Source organism: Vanacampus margaritifer, chromosome 2 (assembly GCF_051991255.1).
Source record: "Vanacampus margaritifer isolate UIUO_Vmar chromosome 2, RoL_Vmar_1.0, whole genome shotgun sequence".
In the NCBI taxonomy this organism is placed as follows: Eukaryota; Metazoa; Chordata; class Actinopteri; order Syngnathiformes; family Syngnathidae; genus Vanacampus; species Vanacampus margaritifer.
Window position 1 is genome coordinate 40,724,608 of NC_135433.1, and position 22,421 is coordinate 40,747,028.

At 40.9% G+C, this 22,421-nt stretch overlaps 1 protein-coding gene and 1 long non-coding RNA gene across 3 annotated transcripts; both read right to left on the bottom strand.

Annotated features, from left to right (window-relative positions):
* Positions 1-2,749: 2,749 nt before the first annotated feature.
* LOC144044986 (protein lifeguard 1) lies at positions 2,750-10,198 on the bottom strand. Its single transcript, XM_077559739.1, has 6 exons — positions 10,152-10,198; positions 8,234-8,516; positions 7,087-7,287; positions 6,642-6,770; positions 6,431-6,574; positions 2,750-5,092 (listed from the first exon to the last, which is right to left on the bottom strand). Exons 2-6 carry the CDS (start codon positions 8,513-8,515, stop codon positions 4,958-4,960), a joined length of 891 nt encoding a protein of 296 aa, XP_077415865.1. The 5' UTR covers position 8,516; positions 10,152-10,198; the 3' UTR covers positions 2,750-4,957.
* A 1,429-nt stretch (positions 10,199-11,627) lies between these two features.
* LOC144044639 (uncharacterized) lies at positions 11,628-18,443 on the bottom strand. 2 transcript variants are annotated; one of them, XR_013291315.1, is made up of 6 exons: positions 18,405-18,443; positions 15,515-15,587; positions 15,349-15,433; positions 12,222-12,274; positions 12,030-12,140; positions 11,628-11,851 (listed from the first exon to the last, which is right to left on the bottom strand). It is a non-coding gene; the product is annotated as an uncharacterized LOC144044639 (long non-coding RNA). The 2 variants fall into 2 exon arrangements; XR_013291316.1 differs by lacking the exons at positions 15,349-15,433; positions 15,515-15,587; positions 18,405-18,443 and adding an exon at positions 13,380-13,671.
* Positions 18,444-22,421: the final 3,978 nt, after the last annotated feature.

The following is a 22,421-nucleotide window of genomic DNA, read 5'->3' on the forward strand; positions in this document are numbered from 1 at the left end:
TTAAATCAGAATTCTGGCTCAAAATTTGAATTCCTGACCCTGGCTTCAAACCTTTACTTGAAACCAATTTTGAACACCGAACCAGACTGGAAACCCGACTTAAAAACTCTTTAACCTAACCCACAACCCTAATCCAGGTTTAAAACCCTAACCCAGGCTTGAAACCCAAATTGGAAACCTAAACTCTAGTTTGAAACCCTATCCTAATGTTGAAATAAGAAGTCTGTCTTGAAACATTCCATTCAAACTCTGACCCTAGTTTGAAACCTTACCCCCTCCCCCCCCCCCCTGATGTGTGGTGCATTAAAATTGGAGGGGAGTTTTAGGGCGAAGGCGGTGTCTCCACCATACCCCATCCCCCCAAAGTGTGTTATGTGCCCTATATATCTATAAACAAAGTGTGTTGTGCAAAACTAGTGCGGTGAGTTAAGAGGAGCGACCAGCGGGGCCCCACCCCAACCGGGCGGGGGCAGGAGGCGCACCCGCCCACCAGACCCCCAGCCACCCCACCAGGACCCCGGCGGGCATATGGGACCAGCCCAGCGGGGCAATAGGGCTCGCCCCCCGGATACTGGGGCCCGCCCGAGGTGCCAGGAGGTCCACCGGAGCGGGGCGGGCACAACACCAATACACCCACCCGCCCGGAGCCCCGAGACAAGGGCCAAGGATGGAGCCCAGGGGAAGGGGAGGAAGGTGGACAGGGGAGGGGGAAGGGATGGGGGAAGGAGACGACAAGAAGGGCAAGGGGCAGCGGCAGGGCCGCAGAGAGAGAGGGAGAGAGGAGGAGGAAGGGTGACAAGGGAGAAGGGACAGGGAGGCGGAGGACGGGCGGGAAGAGGCGAGGAGGGAGAGGCAGCAAGGGGGAGGAAGGGGGAGGGGAGAGGGAACCACGGGGCACCCCGGCGGCCCACAGGCCCCGAACCGCGTCGCCGGGCCCAGAGCGACGGACCGCGGCGGAGCAGCGCCGCCCCGGACACCAGGGAGAGCCCCGCAACGCAGCACCCCCCAAGAGACCCAGGGAACAGCCAAGACGCAGCCGCCAGCAGCCAACAGAGGGGCAGACCCGCCCACGCCCAGCCAGGGGGGGACAGCACCTATAGAATTAACCCCCTGGCATGCAGTGAATCCGAATATTAACCCTTAGTGCCCATTGGAGGTGAATCTGCTCGATCCTGTTGGCAGCAACCGGTTTCCTGACTATAAAAACACAACCTTTAGTTACAAATTGCCAAATACAGAAACATCAATGTAAATTATCGCGATGTGGTGGGCAGAATTAAGTAACCAGAATTAGGTTAAAATATTCAATATACGTAGACCATGTTTCTATCAATTTTGATATTTGGTTTTTATTTGAGGCAGATATTTTTTCCATTAAAATGTGATTTATGAGGAGGTTAGACCATTGGTCGATATTCAGAGTTTGTTTATTTTTCCAGTTAACAAGAATTGTTTTTTTAGCGATAGTAAGGGCTACAAGTGTAGATTGAAATTGTTTATGTGGTAAGTCAGTTGTTGTTAGGTCACCTAGCAAACACAAGTTTGGAGATAAAGGTATCCTACAGTCCAAAATAGCGGAAAGTTTTTCTAAGACTTTAGTCCAGAAATACATAACCGGCGTACATAACCATAAAGCATGAACATAAGTGTCTGTAGTGTTTTGTAAACATTGGAGACAAATGTCGGAGTCTGAGAGTCCCATTTTCTTCATCATATATTGAGTAATGTATGTTCTATGAATAATTTTATATTGGACAAGTTGTAAATTTGTGTGTTTTGTCATTTTAAATGCGTTTTCACAAACTTGAATCCAAAAGTCAGATTCCGGAGCTATAGACAAGTCTGTCTCTCATTTCGAGATGGGTAAAGACATTTTATCAGTATATGAAAGTAACTTATATATTTTTGAAAGTTTTTTTGTTGTTGTCGGAGAAAGCTTGTTAATATCTTTAGCTAAAACAGGCGGTTGGAGCGTACCCCGAAGTGTTGGAATTTGTTTCTTTATCATATTTTTAACTTGTAGATAATGTAAAAAATTTCCGTTTTTTATTTTATATTTTTGGAGCAAGGATGTATATGATATAAACATATTATCTGAGAAGAGATGGTGGAGATGTGTAATTCCTTTCTGCTCCCACACAGCTAAATGAAACGGTTGGTTGTTAAGTTGAAAGTCGGGGTTATGCCATAGGGGAGAAAGCCCACAGGGTTCCACTTGGGCTTTTGTCAATTCTAGTGCCTTCCACCAGGCAGTCAGGGTGGCGGAAATCATTGGGTTTTTAAAACAATTATGTCGCTTAATCGATGTTGTAATAAAGAGTAAATCTCGAAGTCTGAGGTTATTACAATCCTTCTGTTCTAGTTCCAACCAACAGTTAGTGTCTTTGTTGGGTTGTGCCCATAGAACGATATATTGTAGCTGGTTAGCTATATAGTAGTACATAAAATTTGGTGCCTCTAGACCACCTTTGGATTTACTTTTCTGAAGAGTAGATAGACTAATCTTTGCTTTTTTTTTTAATTCCAGTAAAATTTTGTAACGGCTGAGTCCAACAACTGGAACTGGCACAGGAGGCCCGCCAGGCACCCCACTGGCCCACAGCCACCACCACCCGCCCCCCCCATCCACCCCCGCCGCTCACCACAACCCAGTCCCAGCCGTCCCCATACAACCCCCCCCCCCCCATTCCCCAACCAAGCCGCCGCCCCACCCGACCCCACCCCCACCGACCACCAGCCCCCCCGACCCCCAAACCCCGGGGATCCCCCGTACCCAGGCATCGGTGCCGGAGAGGGGCCGGACAGCGGAGCGGGGAAGGCACCCGCGCCCACCCCACCTCCAGCCGCGTGGTGGGACCGAACACCGGGGGCAGAAGGGGAGATGGGAGCACCATACAAGTGTGTGTGTGTGTGTGTGTGTGTGTGTGTGTGGTGCATTAAAATTGGGAGCAGGTGAGATGGAGCAGAGGGAAATGATACCCCCCCCCGCTCCGATCCCCCTGCCTCCCAGACATGACAGTGAGTGTATGTGGTGCATTAAAAAAAAAAAAAATAGGGGGGGATACCTTAATTTTTAACCCTAACGCTAGATTGAACACCCCACCCTACTCCTGTTCCTTGAAATCTTAAAATTAGGGATGCACTGAAATGAAAATTTTTGGCCAAAATCGAAAATAAAAAAAGCTTGGCCGAAAACAGAAACGCCCCCAAAAAATTATGCCAATTTTTACTATATATATATACTTTATTATAATGAATTAAAATTAAAATATTATTATAAAATATTTATTTAGCACTAGCAGTTTAACCAAGCACAATATAAATTGAAATGTGCCCACACCGCAGACATGTTGGCTGATGGTACATTAAACACCAAACGAGGGTTGAGCATTTTCTGGCGGTGCGATTGCACTTAATAGTCAAAATAGTTTGCACAGGCGGGTACGGATGCGTGCAGCGGGACAGGGTGCGACGCACTTTAAATCTGCACATTCCCATATTTACCAACGTTTAAAAAAATAATAATAATAATAATTTGTTCGCACCAGATAATCGGCTTTAGGAACGGACTGCAAAGTCACACTTGGCGTCCTGTACAGGTCTGTTGCCACCCGGAGATAGCGGTAAGTGTTTCCGTGTTTAAAACTGTTGATAGCAATAGTGCTAGCATTAGCTAAAGTATTTAGCACGGCCACCGGGATGTCGGTGAAAAAGTGGAAGCGTTCGAGGGGCTCTTAAAAAAAAAAAAAAAGGGAAGGCGTTGCAGGAGGAAGAGTGGCTCACCCGTAGTGCAGTACACGGCAGTTCTGTCTTTTTCCGACCCGCCTAAATGTTGTACATCAAGCGACGGCCCTTTCCTCCGGTGCGCGCATTGACCCCGGGAACTGCTGCGATGCAAACTCACACGGTAAAAGCCAGTGAGAAGTGAGGCGGACACTCACCCCCACGTTCGCTGTTTAATTCAAACAGACGCTTGCTTGCAGCGGTTTTTGGCTTGCGTCACCACAACATCCTATTTCAGCCATATTCTTTCGGCTTTAATTTTATTTCGGCCGAATGCCATTTTCGGCCAAACATTTTCGGTAGCCGAATATTCGGTGCATCACTACTTAAAATGTAGTCTTAAAACCTTAATCCTGTATTTAAACCCAAATACAGCCTTGAAACCTGACTTTGAAATACTAATCTTGTCTTGAAACACTAACCATAGTTTGAAACCTTAACACAGAGGCTTGGAACTGTAACCCCTATCTTGAAATCCTAACCCAGGCTTGAAACCTAAATTGGAAGCCCTTTACCCAGGCTTGAAACCCTAACCGGAAAACAGAGGCGTGGAACCTTACTTTGAATTCCTAACCCAGACTTCAAATTTTCGCTTGAAACTTTAACCAAATATTAAACTGTAATCTAGGCTTGTAATCTGACATTCAAGCCCTAACTTTAAATCAGAATTCTGGCTCAAAATCTAAATTTGAATTCCTGACCCTGGCTTCAAACCTTCAGTTGAAACCAATTTTGCACACCGCACCAGACTGGAAACCGGATTTAAAAACTCTTAAACCTAACCCACAACCCTAATCCAGGTTTAAAACCCTAACCCAGGTTTAAAACCCAAATTGGAAACCTAAACTCTAGTTTCCCAGTCTTGAAATAATAAGCCTGTCTTGAAACATTCCATTCAAACTCTGACCCTAGTTTGAAACCCTACTTTGAAAACCACTATACTTTGATGTAAAAATCATTTTCAAAAAAATAGATTATTAATTGACATAAAATAGAAGCTCAAAAATGAGATTTGAATGGCACATTTGCTGTTGATGAACAATTAGACCGTTTTCATTCAGAGCCACAAAATGTCTGCCTGTGATGCGTTGACAAATGCTATAATGACTGTTGAGAAGCAGGAAGAGAAGCAGAACAGATGATCGGCAGAAGGCTGAGTCGTTTTCGGAGGGTGTCAGTGCCTCCCCATCAGGTAGATGAAGATAAGCATGACATCCAGGTAGATGATGAGAGCTGCGCTGACGTACTCCTCGGGGTCCAGGCGGTAGCTCAGCACACCCATCATCAGCTGGCAGTCGAACATCAGGAACTGAGCCAGGAAAACAACGGCAAGCCGGGAAAGTTGTTAGGTCGCACTTCAAACCATCATTGGAAACCATCATTTTAAACCGAGTTTGAAACTCAAATCCAGGCTTGAATATCTATTTTGAAACCCTAACTTTAATCTTAAACCCTGTTTTGAAACCCAGAGTCTGATTTCACATCCTAATTTGAAATCATACTTTGAAACCCAAACCATGTTTTAAAGGGGAAGTCAACCATAAACATTTCTTGATAATAATATGTAACCTGACTAGTCTAAACATGACATTCTGATTAATATTACATTTGTGAAATATAAGTTATGCAACAAAATCCAGCCATTTTTATCCACCGCAGGGGGCGGCCAATTTGCCACTTTCTGTCGACTGAAGACGACATCAGTTGCTCAGGCAACGACCAATCACAGCTCCCCTGTTTTCTGAAACTGAGCTGTGATTGGTTGTTACTTGAAACCTGAGCAACTCTTATGTCATTTTAACTCAACAAGAAGTGGCAAAATGGCTGCCTTCTGATATTGATAAAAACTGCTGCATTTTGCTGCTGAACTCATATTTGCATATTCACCAGAATACCATATTTAGACTAGAGGGTCTGCATAGAACATATTGTCAAGAAAATTTATACCCTAATTTTAAATTCCACCCCTGTATTGAAACCCTAATTTGAAAGCCAAATACTACTTGGACCCATAACCTTGCAATGTTAATTCAAAACCAAACCCTGTCTTCAAAGCCTAATTTGAAATCTGACTTAAATTAACCTTGTTTTACACCCCTTTGAAACTTCTTTCAAACCCTAATCCCAATTTAAAATCCTAAACCTGTCTTGAAACTGTTTTTTTTTTTTTAAATACCCCATCCAGACTTGAAAGCTGACTTTGAAACCCTAATTCTGGACTGAAAGCCTAATAGTAAATCCAGCCAAACCTAAATTTTAAACCACAACTCTTGTTTAAAACCTGACCTTTAAACCATAACCTAACCCAGCCTTGACACCTTAATTTGAAACCCCAACTCTTGTTTTAAACCTCACTTTAAAGACACAGTCAGTCTTGATAACTTCATTTGAAATCCTATCTCATGGTACAAACCTTAATTTGAAACTCATCCTAGTTAAAAGAAAGGAAAAAATACTCATGAAACCCTAACCCCAATTTGAAAACCTAACCCTAGTTTGAACTATTCATTTGAATTTGAAATTTGAAGTAACTGAGGACGCGTCCCTGAACATGTTGCATCAATACACTTCCTACCCAAACTTGAAATGCTAATCCATGCTTGCAACCCGACTTCGATACGTTACGTCGAGTCGCTGCAGTTCTTACCAGAGAATACACCAGAGCACCCAAGCAGCCGTAGCAAACCTGAGGTATGTGCGTGTAGTAGAAGCTGCTGAACACGCCGAACATCACCAAGTCCACCACTAGGATGAGCAGCAGGCCGTAGCAGCAGGAGAAGTCATAGCGTGTCTGTGTGTGGAGGAATCAGTCCCGTCACAATGAGATTGTCTTACAAATGTCGCGGGTCAAACCTGACCTGCGCCGAGAAGGCGATGATGGTGAGGGAGATAGCCAAGGTGGTCGCCATGGTGATGATGACGGCGCGGGTGTCATGGTAGGATGCCATGGTGCCCACCACGTATGATAGGCTCAGCGTCACTATGGTCTGAGGATATGACAAAAAAAACACATTGGCTTGAACCCTGAATCTTGCTTGGCAGCTTAACCATGGTTAAAAACTTTAATGTAGGCTTCAAACCCAAATTTGAAACACTTTTTAAAAACATTAACCTAGAGAGGATACCAGTGGTAAATGTCGATAATGACATTGCTATTCATTTGACAAACCCATGGGGTTGAAAAAGGCAATAAAGGAGAATAACGGGGGCTCTTGAGTTGATCCCTGAGGAACACCATAACCAATCTTTGGGGTACTATATATTAGGCCTTCAGGGGTGAGGGGTGGGGGGTGGCACACACACCAGACCGATGATGTTCCAGGGGTATTTGCGGCGGAGGGACTTGGCACAGTTGAGGGCGATGCAGACAACGGCGAAGATGATGAAGGAGCTGACGTAGACCCAAATGTTCTTCTGCACCGCCTTCTTCACCACCTTCGAGAAGGTGAACACGGACACCACGCTGAACGTGAACACCAGCTGCACCGTCAGGATGCAGAACACCTACATCGGAGACACCCATTCAATCAGTCATATATTTTGTTGTAGTTAAAAAAAAAAACATATATACATATATATATGCGTATATTATATTGAGTATGCAATTCGATTCAGAATCGATTTTCGTTTAAGAACGATTTTTTATTCAAAATGATTTGATTGACAATGATTTTTGCTTCAATCTATAGATGTGCAAGGAATTGTAATGATCTACTCGTCTGACTCGCTAATGCTAATTAGCGCGCTACTCGCGGCACTTTTATCACTCACAAGAACGGCTCCACACTGCGCAAAAACATTTTTTATTGGAATAACTTGATCGTGACTTTTTCCTTCTACTCTATAAATTGGCTACAACTTAACAGTGTATTAGACCGCGTGGAACCACACTGCCCCTCAGTGGCCAAACCAGGTACAACATGAACAGCGCTCCAAATAAAGGCGCACACAGACAAAGGCAAGACAATATAAAATAATTTAAATAAAATCGATTTTGGGACATTTAAAATCGATTCTGAATCGTCCTAAATGAGAATGGCGATTCTTATGAGAATCAATTTTTTGGGGCACACCCCTAATATATATATATATATAATGTATGTATATATATATATATATATATATAATGTATGTATGTATGTATATATATATATATATATATATATATATATATATATACACAAATGTGAATGTAAGAAAAAATGGTAATCTTACACAAACAGAACAATTCGTAGTATCATGAGTTGTTTTTTTTTTTAGAGAGAGAAAAGTTTGTAATCTTCTGAGAATAAATTGGTAATTTTTTCTTACTAATCAAATAGTATTGTTGAATGGAAAAGAAAGTTATGCAAGTGACTTTCCTAGCCTTTAATTGTCAGACAATTCCAACACTTTTCTGACTTTTTGTCACTAGCGCCATTCCAGGCTAAACTTCTGGCGCGTCACCAACCTTGCGAACAAACGCCCTCCTGACAGTCTTGTCATCGAAAGCCGACGTCTCGGCCAGCGCGACCTCCTCCGACTGACCCTCAGCTTTGGTATCGGGGCAGGACTGCTCGCCCTCTGTCACGTCGCATCCCGCCGTTTCACCTTTGGTCTCGCCATCCTCCAATAAGTCATGGGAGTAGGGCGGCGGCTCTTGCTGCACCGGTTCTTCGTACGGTGGCGGTGTTTGTTGAACGGACAAATCGGAACCTGGGGGCTCGAACATCGTCTCACCTTGATCCGACATTCTAGTTATGAAAAATTGACCCCCCCCAAAAAAACATTGATTAGCACATTTTTCTTTGAATGCTATTGTCATTGTAAAAACTGTACGTGAGGATTTGAAATCGAAAGTACGGAATTAAATTGCGTGTGAATGTTGAAGAGCTGGCGGTGAACTGAAATGTGGAATTAATTGAATTTGAAATGTAGAACGGGAAACTTGAAGTTGCTATGGTTGTGTGCAAATATCTGTTGCTTAAACCGTTTCAAAAACACAAATCAACGCTAATTGTTAGCATGTCAATGAGGTTTCCCATTGCATGTCAGCATTAAGCTAAATGGACTGACTATTTTGAAGTTGAAGTGGTCTGAGTAGAATAATTATTATTTTTTTTAATAACACTTAAAGGATGTGAAACATGGTTGGTCAAGCCTGTGTTGCATCACGTCGCCAGGTTACAAAAGTTGCAAAAGTCCCCTGAAATCTTGCACTTTATTCTTTTCTCAAGTCCCTATATACTCTAATTAGACAATTATATTTATTATGTATTTATTATTATCCCTCAGTTTAAAAACAAAAACAAAATTGAGAATATAAATGTCCTGAAGATAAAAAAAAAAAAAAAAAAGGTTGTTGAGTGTAAAGACACATTCAAAGTCACTGGCAAACATTGGCGTTTGGCAGGAAAGGTGCGTTGATAGATTTTTTAAAAAGTGTTTTATTTAGAATAAGTATATTAAATCATCGAGAAATGTAATGGATTTTATTCATACAAAGTAATTTTGCTAAATAAGCAATTTTTTGCACATGCATTCCAGCATTTATATGCACTAATATTATATCTCTCTTTTCAGACTTTAGAGCCAAAGATGCATTCAAGAGCAGATAAATAAATAAAAAAGAACTATAGGGTGCATAACTAAAGTACTAACTTAATATTATACATTGTTTTTACTTTTATGGTTGTGTAATATATTTTATTCATTCACATGTTAACAAAAATAAAATAATATGTATACAATGTGTGTATATATATGTGTGTGTATATATATATGTATATATATATATATATATATATATATATATAAACACATGTTTAAAAAAATAACATAATATTAATAAAATAAATTGACTAAGAAAAACAGTTTATACAGTACATGTTGGACACAAAACACTAACTCATTCACTGCCGTTGACGGCTAAAGACATCAGAACTTCATTTTGACCATTTTTATTAGTTTAACATTTTTTTCCACTTTTGTTAACAAGAGTATGAAAATCTAGAACTATTAAAGTCATGCGATTAATTACAATTAAAAATGCTAATCACCTGATGCAATTTAAAAAAGAAAAAAAAGAAGAGAAAAGATTGTTAAAAATTAGGGACATCAGGCGATTCAATTTTTTCATTGTAATTAATCGCATGACTTCTCTAGTTAACTCACAATTAATCACAAATTTTACATCTGTTCTTAATGTACAATAATTTTTTTTATATAGGTTTTCATACTATAATAATAGTTCAAATGAATTTTTGACGTCTATAGCCGTCAATGGCAATGAATGAGTTAAAAATAATCTTTAATGTACTTTAATCCCCTAATGAAAAAGATTATGTGATTTGATGAAATTATTGATGGTGAGAAAGTGCGGCTCTTACCTGTTTTTGCTGCTTGTGTACGACCGACAACTCTAAGATGTGAGACCACTTCCTGACACTTTTGTAGGGGAAGTTCAACCAAACAAACAAAAAAAAAGGCAACTGGAAACTCCACTGCCGCTGTTTCACATGGTAATCATTAACATTTTACATTTACTTGAAATGAAAACCAAATTTAACAACCAAAGAAGGAACACGTTGACACTGATATATGAACATTGTTTATTGAGATAAAAAAAACAACTGTTTTGTAAAGTTAATGTAAACATCTCTGTGCGTACACAAGAAAATCCAAATTGAAATGTGACGTTATGGAAGTGTTGCAATATGGAGACATATCCTGTGGCGTCCATTACTTTCATCAAGACTTGATGAAACAACTGCTTTAGAATGTGAAATAAGATGTTCAAAAGAACCAAGAGTACAAATTGTGAGCGCTGCAAAATCGGAAAAGAACAAGCTTGTGCCACAAACGGAAACGGCTAAAATTCCATTTAAGAACATTATGATGATGAAGATGATGAAGATGATGGTGGTGGTCATTAGCCAAAGTACTGACTGAGTATGGGGTGGGGTGGTAAATTAGATAAGTTGGAAATTAGAAAAAAAGGTTGTATTTTTCAAGGAAGATGCGTTTTTCAAAAATATTTTTTAATTAAAAAAAATAAGGTATGAATTTTAGTGATAGTGGTCATATTTATCAAGAGAACGTGTTATTTTAAGAGTTTTTATTTTTTATTTTTTTAAGAAAAGTCAATTATTTGAGAGTGAAAGGCTTTTAAAATATACATTTAAAGGGGGAAAGAAAAGGTAAATTTCTTAGGGGGGGAAATGTGAAGATCTACTGAGAAAAAAAATATTTCAAGAACCCCACCCCACACTTATCATTCAAATAAAAATAACCACCTTTTGGGGGGGATCTTCTTTTTTTGTTTGTTTATATATATATGTATATATATATACTTTTTATTATTATTTCTTTGCAAAAACAAATCTGTTACATTGTACACATTCAAGAAAATGTCATTCTTTTGGAAGGAAATAGTCTTTTTTTTTTTTTAAATAAAGCTGTATTTATAGAAAAAGTTTCACCTTTCAAAGAAAAGTTTGAGGGGAAAAAAATTATTATTTTTTCTTTTTTCATATAAATGACTTAAATTGACCCGTGACCCTCGTGAGGATAAGCGATTTGGAAAATGGATGAATGGATATTATCCATGATTATATATATGTACACTAGGTGGCAGCGTTACAACAAAATAAAATGACAAGGAATAGATAGGCTCTGCAAGTTGTACAATTGTAAATAAAAATGCTATTCAAGGCTTGAAGTTAGCACAACATCCCTAAATTGCCAATTGAACCTATCATGTTGCAACAACTTTATTGACATAGAGAGCAGAACAGGTAAAGTGCTTTTAATGGCAAAATTGAGAAGGAAACAGCTCTTGGATTTTTTTGGGCACTGAAAATAACAGCCATCCCCCTTCTGCAGTTGCGTAAGAAAATTCCAAAATACCATAATGGTTGCAAAAACGGATCCCCAAAAATATGGGGATTTGTTTTTGTTTTTACTGGGCTTTTTTGGCATAGTGTTCATGAGTCCAGGTAGACGGCATCCACGAGACCGAGGCGGCGGTCCACAGCTCCTGTGTGGAACAGGAAGTCATCGTCACCCAGGTCGTGGATCAAGTCAAACCCTGGAAGGATGGGAGAATACAGATTCATATGACTTGGTGACGCAGCATGTATCCACGACTAATCTTGTTTGCACTCAACCAGTGATTATCAAAGTACAGTATGAGCTCCCCTAGTGTGCACAACAGAATCACTGAATTCACTTTTGATTGTACTTTCCTTTTATTGAACTTGCCCTACCTGTAGGGGCCGCTGCTGAGGCTTGCGGGAAATATGCCGAAGGTTCGACAAAGCCTCCGTCAACGACTGGCCGAGACGCCCTCCTCTCCCCAACGAGTCCACCGAGAAACGCTAAAGCAAAGCGGAGTCAAACTGAAGTGAAGCCGCATTTGTGATCCTGGTATTGTTGTGGTGGCTGGTTGCCATGACTACCTTGTTGTTGCTGCAGTCGGGCATCATCTGAGGTCGTAAACGGCGCGTTCCTCCTGTCAATCAAAATGCGACATAAATCACAGCAATAGTTAAAAAAAAAAAAAAAATCTCACTAAATGCAAAATGGATGGCTGCCTGTTCGATTTCAGGTACGCTCCTTAACTCATTTGCTCCCAAAAACGTATAAAAACGTTCTATTTTTAATATTGGCATGGTCCCAAAAACTTTTGTGCTAAAGCATACAGAAGGCTTGGATGCAGTCTCTGAACTGAAGAGAACGCTTAAAGCAATGGTGGTTACTACAAAAACGGCCAGCAGGTGGCAGCAGAGTATAAGAGATCAACCAGGGCCATGTTGCATCAAGCTGTTTTCCCCAATGTTTTAAACAGATTTCTGAATAATGATGAAACTTATATAGCTATATTCTAATGCTAATTGCTGCAAATATATTTTTCTTCCTGATGAAAAAAGAGACTCTCATCTTTGTTTTGGTAGGTTCCATGTTTTTATAGCAATCGAACACAATATTCTGTGGGCCTTGCAAAATCAGTCAAAATCCAGAAAAACAGCCGGGAGCGAAGGGGATTGCTCCAGTCAAAATAGCTGGGAGTGAATGAGTTAAAGGTGAAGTCAACCCAAAAATTATATTTACAGTTGTAATATGTTCTATTGGCCCCTCTAGTTTAAACACGGCATTCTGATTGATTATGCATCTGTGAAATATGAATTAAGCAAAAATCCACCTATTTTTATCTATCTCAGGGCAGCCATTTTGCCTTCACAGTTGCTCCGACCAATCACGCTTGAGCTTGTGAATGTCACATGACCAAACCTAGAAAACAGGTGAGCCGCGATTGATCGTTAACCTGAACCCTGAGCAACTGTGGTGTCATTTTCAGTCTGACAGCAAATGTCAAAATGGCTGCCCCCTGAGATGGATAAAAACGGGTGTATTTTGCTGCTTCATTCATTTTCCACAAACATGGTATTAATCAGATTAGTGTTTAGGGGCACATTGAACATATTGCAAAGAAACATTTTGCGCTGACTTACACTTTGAAACTTTTTTCGTGGGTCCTGTTAAGGACATCTGTCAAATGATGTGTTAATTGGTGAAACTTTTTTTTTAAAGCTTTTTTTTAAAAATCACATACATACTTCTCGGTTTCTCACTCGTTCGTAAGAGATGCAAGCTGTCCTAATGTAAGTAAGTAATTGTGAGTGTAGTTTGGTTGAATCTTGGCCTGGTTCCAAGCTGCTTGCATAAACGGATCTCCTGGGAAGGCTCTGACGTCTGACGTTTAGAATGCCTGGATGACCTCGTGCTTGCTAAAAGTCATGTGGTGAAGTTAACGATGCTTCGGACGCTCTGACGCATGTTTGCTACGTGATTCAAACGCCCCCAAATGGGAAATCATGGCTGGGGCCAAATGACGGGTCGCTTGTTGAAGATCCTCTAATGCAAGGGTGGGCAAGTTCGGTTTCTCGAGAGGCCACTATCCAGCCTGTTTTCCATGTTTCTCTCCACTAACACACCTGATTCATGATCAGGATCGTTACCGGGCTTCTACTAAGCTTGCTGATGAGCTGATCATTAGATTCAGCTGCGCTGAAGGAGAGAGACGTGGAAAACAGGCTGGATAGTGGCTCTCGAGGGTTGAACTTGGCCACCCCTGTTCTAATGCTACATGAAATTTAATAGCGATGTTTATCATGAGTTGACCCACAAAAAAGTATCCAGAATCTCTGCCTGAAAGTAGCATTGTGGTTTGAAGGGTCCATTTGGGGTCATTTGTCCATTTCGTGGGTCGTTATTGACCAAATGTAGAAATTTCACAAAGTTCTAAGGTAGATTGCTCTCATTACTAAAAGCAGCCTCTAAGAGCGTTTGTAGTATCTGAAATGACACAATTTAGACAATAGGTCTAAACAAACGTTGGTCCTCCAAAATATTTAAGAATTAAAGAAAAAAATTAGGGTGTCAGGTGATAACAATTTTTAATCGCAATTCATTTCATGACTTACTCACGATTAATTGCAAATTTTAAATCTGTTCTAAATGTACAATAAAATGTACAATATAATACGTTTTCATACTCTTGTTAGCATGAAAGTGGAAAAAATGTTAAACCAATAGAATAAAATATGGCTGCATTTTTTAGTCATTGACAGTCATTTCAAAATAATTCATAAAATCAAGTTAAAATTAAAAAGATGTACTGTACTGTAAAAAAAATAAGTGTGATATTGATTTGTATTGAGGTAATTTTTCTGCCACTAGATGGCATAGTTGCATTTGGAAGACATTGGTGGCAGCTCGGTGCATTTTTCTTTTCATATTAAGAGCTATCTAATCTTTCACATGAAGTAACTAAATTGTGAAATTCTGCATATTTTTAATATAATAATATAGTGGATGTGTCTGCTGCGTTGCGACTGGAATTCCCTCAGTACAGGCTTTCCATGTAAGGGGCAGTCATTAATCGTGTATAAAAAAAAATTTGGGGTGGCATTAAAGGAACTTTAAATTAACGCACTAATTTTGACACCTCTAAAAAAATATCTTCTTCAGTGGAAAAATGTTCTTATTACTATAATTATACGTTTTTCACCTTAGCTTGGGAAGGGGTGGGGGTGGGGGGGGGGGGGTTATAGGGGCATTTTCAGGAATGTACTGACTGTGCACAAACACTCTGACTCAACATGGAAACCGAAGGCTGCCAAGTGCAAAAAGAAAAGCAACTGCAGGGATGATATGCAGTGGGGGGGTCGTAACGGGGGTTTGGATGGACGATGGAGCGTTCCTTCTTGTGGGTCCCTAGAGGTGGGGGAGGTTTAGGGGGGACCTGGCGTTGCTGGAAGCTTCATAAATCAGCCTGATGGTGGCTGGCCAGCTCCACTCGCATCTGATTGGACGACATGTTCTTACTCACTTCCTGTGTCCAAAGCATCTGAAGTCCAGTTGACTTAATGAGGAGCAGATTTGACGGTTTTACTTGGATGTAAACTTAACAGAACCACAGTGGAACTTCTGGATCCAAACTCCCCAGATGTCGGAACACTAAGATTTTAAGTAAACAACAACAAAAATAGAAAAAGTAAACAGGGAGTGGAGCATTTCACAAACCCGTGGAAGTTTCCCTCCGTGCAGAGATAGTGGATGTCCACTTGGGGGGGCGCGGACACCAAGCTACCTCCATGCGTGTAAGAACCTGAAAGAGACACAGTTGAGTATTAGTCAACCACAAGGGTTTGGTGGGGGGAGCTGTGCAGGTTGTGTACAGGTGGTACACCTGGAAAGTTGTTTAAGCCCGGAAGAGATGAGCCGTTCAACAGGTCCGATTCTGGTACCGAGTACAAGTGAACCTGTGAAAATGAAAAATGGATTTGGCAAAAGGTATCAATAAAACAGTTTGGGTTTATAACAAGTGTTGTACATGTGGTTACAAAACCAAATTAGGTGTGGTTCCAGGTCCAAATCCAATGGTGTTTCAGGCATAAATCCAATGTGATTCACGGTCTAAACCTGTGTGGCTCCAGCTACAAACCCTGTACAATTCCAACTTGTGGTTCCAGGTCTAAACTCTTTTGCCTAAACCGAATGTGGTTGTGGCTCCTGGACTGAAAACTTGAGACCAGGTTCAAATGCAGTATGATTTCTGAACCAAATCCAATGTGTTTACAGGTCCATATCAGGTGTGTTTTTTTGGGTCTAAACCGTATGTAGTTTAGGTCCAAATCCAATGTGTAACCAATTTCAAATCCAATTTTGTTCCAGGTACAAATTTTACGTTTAACACGGTCCAAATTCTTCTTCGTCCCAGTGTGGGTTTAGGTTCAAATTCAGTTTTTGTTAAAAAGGGGATGTCACCCCCCCCCCCCCCCAAAAAAAAAAAAAAAACATTATTATAGGCAGCCCCACTAGTCTAAATACGTATCAAAATCCAGAAGGCGGCCATTTTGACATCACAGTTGATCAGGTTTCAGGTAACAACCAATCACAGCTCAGCTTCAGAAAACAAGTGAGTTGTGAGCAACTGTGATGTCATCTTCAGTCGACAGCAAGTGGCAAAATGGCCGCCCCCTGAGATGAATAAAAACGGCTGGATTTTGTTGCATAACTCATATTTCACAAATGTAATATTAATCATGTCCTGTTTAGACTAGTGAGGTCACATATAAGATTATTGTCAAGAAATGTTTAAGGTTGACTTCCACTTTAAGTACCCTTAATCTGATCTAGAGCCACAACAAAACATGTCTTTGAACACATTTATGTTTTGATTAGGGATATGCAAAGCAATTAATTGATTAACTATATATAATTGGTTTTGGTTGGGGTTGCTGTTTGATGCCACTTTTTTTTCAGACTGATACCAGTACGAGTACTCAGCTCTTGAGTAGTCATCAATACCGATACCAAGTACTGATACCACCAGTACTTTTGATACTAAAAATCGTTATTAAAAAAAACAACAAGAAACAATGACAGGTAATTTAAAAAGAAAGACCTATATATATATATATATATATATATATACCAATATAGTATATTCCCATAAAATTGCATGAAATTAATGGCAATTTGATATTCTAATTACTAGTTCCTGATCGTAAAACAGTCACGTCGCCGTCGTGAGTACCAATACCTTGAAATAAGGCTTGGTATTGATACCTAGTTTTTATTACGACAAATATACCGCCTGTTCTCACTCAAAAACTCACTCAGAAGTCCTCTGGAAAAAAAATTAACAAAAATTGCCCTTGCCACCAATTTCACCAAGCAGCTCTTAATATTTTAGACATGACATTATAACAAGATACATAAGCAAAAAATAATAATAAAATGATTTTTTTTTTTTTTAACTCTCAAGGATCCATGACCAAAATTAAACCGAAAATCAGCCACTTTGGTTTCAAGTTGCCATTTTGGAAGAATTGCACTTCTGCTAGGGAATTCACTACGGGTGTGCTGAATTTTGCTGCAAAACTCATATTCCACAAATGTAATATGAATCAGAATGTCATGTTTAGACTAGTGAGGTCACATATAACATATTGTTAAGATTTTTTTAAGGTTGACCTCCCTATTAAAGGTACACACGTTATGTAGTCCCTGGTCCAACTCATATGTGTATCGTCTAAATCCTTTCTGGAACAAGCTCCATATGGTTCCAGATCCATACTCAATGTGGTTCCTGATCCACATTCCATACGGTTTCTAGTCCAAATCCTATGTGGTTCCATATCCATACACCATGTGCTTAGTGGTGCACATTGTATGGTCCAAATCCTTTACGGTTTCAGGGTCAACTCCCATGTGGTTCCCGGTCCTCATCCTGTGTGGTTTTTGGCTCAAATCCTCAAAGTGCAGCTTGGCGCATGTTGCGGCACGCGAGCTCACACGTGGTTGTGCTTAAAACCAACAAAACCTCTCAGCGTGTCACTTGCCTCCAAAGACAACAAATGGGGTCCAGATAGCACAGAACAATGGGCTCCCTCATTGTAACTTCCAGGGTATGTGCGTGTAATGCTCCAGTTTATCCTTCTGGATCGGAGGCATGCTAATTCTGCAAACACCCGTTCGTCATGCAATGACAGACTGGAAGGTGTTTGTCATTTCTCAAAATTGTTAGCTACGACTTGCATCACTGCCCACCGTTCTTTATTTATTAATTTTTTTTAAAAATGTATTTTTTATTTTTTCCTGGAGAGCTCAGTATTGTTCATTCGGTAATTTTACCGATTTGACATGTCATCATCATTGCTCTCTCTCTTTTTTATTTTTTTGTTTTCTTATTTTTTATTTATTTTTTGTAGGGGGTGCCCACCGTTCTGTGGTCCGTATCTGTAAGATTCAAGGAGATGGGTGCAAATATGGGAGAAATGTCACAACTGATGACATTGCACCAAAGGCCAAAATCTGCGGCTTGATTGGGACAGGTGTGCTATTACTTTTCTAGGTCCTAATACATACGAGAGGCAATTTGGCTTCATTGAAAAAGCCACAGAAACAAACTTCGTTGTTTGTCACTGTTTGTGTGATGGAAAAAAAGGTCATTCTTTTTCAGCTTATTATATTTGGGTCAAAAAAAGGTAAGGTATTACTTTTCTCAGTCGTAATACCTGTGTGAAAAAAAATATCGCACTACGAATACAAGCAAAATGAACGCAGTGCAATACCTTAGCCTCCTGGTCACCTTTGGCCCAATGAGTTTTGACGTGTTTTCTCAGAGAGCTTGGGTCGGTGTAGCGTTTGGTGCAGCCCGGGATTTGGCAGGCGTACGGCTTCTGTGACCAAAAAAAACAGCAACGGATGGTTTCATGTGGCAGACAACAACATGCTTGATGAGGACAAAAGAAAATGTCACCATTCAAAATTAACCTGGAATGGCTAAACGGGTTGTCTACCTTTGAAACTGGAGAGAGAGCAGACCTCCACCAAGGCTTAAATGTTTGTCATCAACTAGCATTAAAGCTAAACCACATCCAGCATGCACATCTCTTCACATGGCAATGGACAACAGCGGTACGGTATTGGGATCCGGAGATTCATATTTCCCTCAATTTCTCTGAATACTTCAAGAAAGAGTGTTGTGAGCAACAGGCATTCTAGAGTCATCAAAACAAACAAGTCTCCCGCTAAGCACGCTCACTTATGACCTGAAGAGTACGACAACAGGAGCCTTTTTTTTTTTGGGCAAGTGTCCATCTATTTTCCAAGCTCTTGATTCGCCCGGCAACAAGCTTGCCTCCGTGAAGCCACAAGAAGGAGGGTGGAGGCTCTTGTGCTTTGTTACAACAATTCACTAGTGTAACATTTGCCGGATCAATGCTCACTCTTCATGGCTTGCCGGCAGTTGTAAAAATAATTGTGGCTCACGGCATCGATTCTCAGCGGGCATTGAGATTTCACAATTTTTAAAAATGAGCCCAATCAGGCAACTATGCAGGAGTTGTGTGAGTGCTGATGCAGTTTTGCACACAGTTCTACGTTCATGTCCATGTCCTTGTTGTTAATGGTTTAGCACAAAATGAGTTTCCGAGTTAAAAAATGTGTCACCAAAATCTCCTTTCCAGGGATTCTGAATACTTGTGGCTCAGACATCATCTCCAATGCCGTTTACAGCCACTGTCTGTCAAGTCTGTATTTTTGTTAGCTTGTTTTTACTCCCCATGCCCCCGAGTTTTCAGTCTTTCTCTGTGTAATGTATGCACACTCGGGGTCGACAATAAAGCACTCTAAAGGCCATACCAGTGGACTATTCAAAGAGATCATGTTGCATTCTCGCGGCGCAGGCATAGCTCGCTAGCTAACTACAAGTCACAGTTGCACCAGAAAACCACTGATACATAAAAAGGTCCAGTGTGATTTATGTCAGAGGTACTAATTTAGCCGCGCCCCCCAAAATATTAGGAAAACAAACTGTGAAAACCAGTTTTCGGTCTTTGCACATTTCCAGCAATGATCTTCAAACATATATTTTTATTTTTAAATGATTACTATTGTTACTACAATTTCTCATGTTGGCCGTTTTATGTCGGCTAATAGTGCCATTATTTCTCACCGGATTACAAACAAAGTGTGAAGCATGTTTGGAACAAATGTGCTATTTTGCCTAAACTTACAGGAAGCCAAATTTCCCTTTTTTTTTTAAACTGAAATGAACCAGTTAAACGCTGTGGATGATAAATAGTTGACCAACCGTGTCGAGGTGCGTCCGTTGGTGCTTGGCGCGATCGCTGGAGTTGCTGAAGGCCTTGAAGCAGCTCGGGTGCTGGCAGACGTACGGCTTCTCCCCAGTGTGGCTCCTCAGGTGGATCTTCAGGTTCTCCAGGCGGGAAAATGCTTTGGAGCAGCCTTCAAACTGTAGAAATTGCAACCAAAACATCACCATTTTTTAAATCTATTTATCTTTTTCTCAATGAAATCTGTTCCTTTGTCATACCAACTCACCATGCACTTGTTGGGCTTTTCCCCGGAGTGAACCCTCATATGGATGAGCAGCTTGTACCGTGCATTGAAGGGCTTTCGGCGACGGATGCAGTCGGCCCAGAAGCAGGCGAATTCCTCGCCCTTACGTTGGTCCACGTGTGCTTTTTCAATGTGTCTTGCGAGTTCCTCCCGACTCTTGCAGGTGGCTCTGCAGTCCGTCCAAAGACACTGCTGGTCATATAAAATGTCCTCTGCGGGCTCTTGTTTTACGCAGAGACGGTCCTCCAGGAGTTTTGGAGATGTGATCCAACCAGGGAGATTGTAGGGCGCAGGTAGGGGAGTTTGGGGACTATTGGAGAACCCCTGGGAGGTTTTAGGACTAGTGGAGGATCTGGTCTCAGTTCTGTCAGGGTTTGACCTACAGCTGAGCTCCATAGAGCCTATAGAAGTCCGAGATGCACAGCACACCCCAACACCACCCAAGAGGATGGACGACTGAACCCCGGAATATGGCGGTCCCTGCTGGTCCTCCACATCTTCATAGAAACCAGGATGAGTCATCTGAGCGTCCGGTGGTCCAAAATCCGTGGGTCCGAAGTCTGGGGGCCACATCTCGAGTGTCAGTGGGATGCCGTCAAGCCGTCCCGAACTTCTCTGGGCTCTAGAGCGTCACATTTTCAACATGTGGGGTCTCCACAGACATCTTCACTGTGCTGTGTGGTGAAAACAAAACTCAACATGATACCAAAAATTTACAATCCAAGAAAAGTTCCTTTCATTAGGAATCTTTAGGGTTTACACCAATGACTTTGGTCTGGTTCAAGTGTTCATGTTTAGGAAAACACTTTTGCGAGATGCATCACAACACATTTGTAATCTGCTGGCAAGGGAAGACATGCAAGTCATTAAAAGTTTTTACAATCCTAAAAAAGTCCTTCTGACTATTTGTTTTTTGTTGACCCAAGTTTTAAGACACACTTTTGAGGCAGAGAAAATAAATGCCTGAAACCTGGTCCGGAATCTTGGTCGTTGGGACTGACAAACCATCTGAAGTGGCTTCACTCATATGTGGCTGATGTCATTCACAGCGGGTAATGAGTCATGGGTACGACCCGGCCGGGTTCTTTAATGCGGATGCGGCTCAGACGATGAGTAAGTGGACTTCTGACAGACCAGCCGGTCTCTAAGTGTATGCTTCACGCACGTGGTTTACTGGTACAGTCTGGTTTACTGTTTTATGGTCCTTACTGTAACGTGGAGGCGTGGGAATTGTGAGCCAATCCTAATTAGAGAGATTTACAATGTGTATCTGCAAAGATGGACGAGCTTCGGGATTCGCAGTTTGGGGTCAGGGGTTAAGTTTCGCTCAGGTTGGAACAGGGGTGGGCAAACTTCTATCATTAAGTGTTACATTTTTAAAATGGACAGATGAGCCAGTTCATTGATGGATGAAGTTAAAAGAAATGTTAGAATGTGTAGCCTATGTAAAAAGTTTATTTTAATAATAAAATCATTCATTCTCATTGTAAAATAGCATGTACAATTAACAAAATTATAATAAATTTAGCAATTATTTATTGAAATAAAATAATTTAACAATGTATAGCGTTTAAAATTGTGAACCGATGCAGCCTGCAGGCGAGTTTAGTGAGAGTAAGCTTAGTGATATGGCAGGATAAGAAAAATCGTTTTAGCTAGGGCTAAGTAATTAAGATTTGCTAATGTTAAAGTTACCTATGTAGGGTGGTACGTTTTGTTTTGTTAGGGATGGGGTTGGGGTCATGGATGAACGATAGCTACATTAGCTAGAGTTTGGGCTAAAGGATAGGGTTAGGGTAACGAAATTGTGGAATGTTAGGGCTAGGTTTATTGTTAGCTATGGTGAAGGTTTTGCTTGGCATACTAGTTACTGTTAGCTAAGCCAAGCTTTAGGGGTTAGCATTAGCTAAGGTTAAGGGTTAAGGTTCACTTAGGTTAGGGATAGGTTTAGAGTAGGGTTAGTATCATTTTGGATTTGGAGTTGCGAATCGTGTCTGGAGTTTGGATGTGATACCTTAATGAGGGTTTAGGGCTATGTGGTTAGTGTTAGCTTGGGTTCAGTTTTAGCTTGTGATAGGCTGTGTCCGAATATGCACACTAGCGCACTACTCAGGGCACACGCCATTTTGTAGGGGTGTTCGAATGTCCAGGGAGCAAAAATGTAGTGCACTCAAAATTACCCACAATGCACTTTGAAAAGTATTGAACATCGATGCTCACTATAG

Bases quoted from the DNA above. Each gene is read 5' to 3' on its own strand.
- LOC144044986 (XM_077559739.1), bottom strand. From the start codon at position 8,515: ATGTCGGATCAAGGTGAGACGATGTTCGAGCCCCCAGGTTCCGATTTG. The intron at 7,288-8,233 runs GTTGGTGACGCG...TCTCCGATGTAG, and splicing joins GGAGGGCGTTTGTTCGCAAG to GTGTTCTGCATCCTGACGGT. The intron at 6,771-7,086 runs GTGTGTGTGCCA...TCATATCCTCAG, and splicing joins CCTGGAACATCATCGGTCTG to ACCATAGTGACGCTGAGCCT.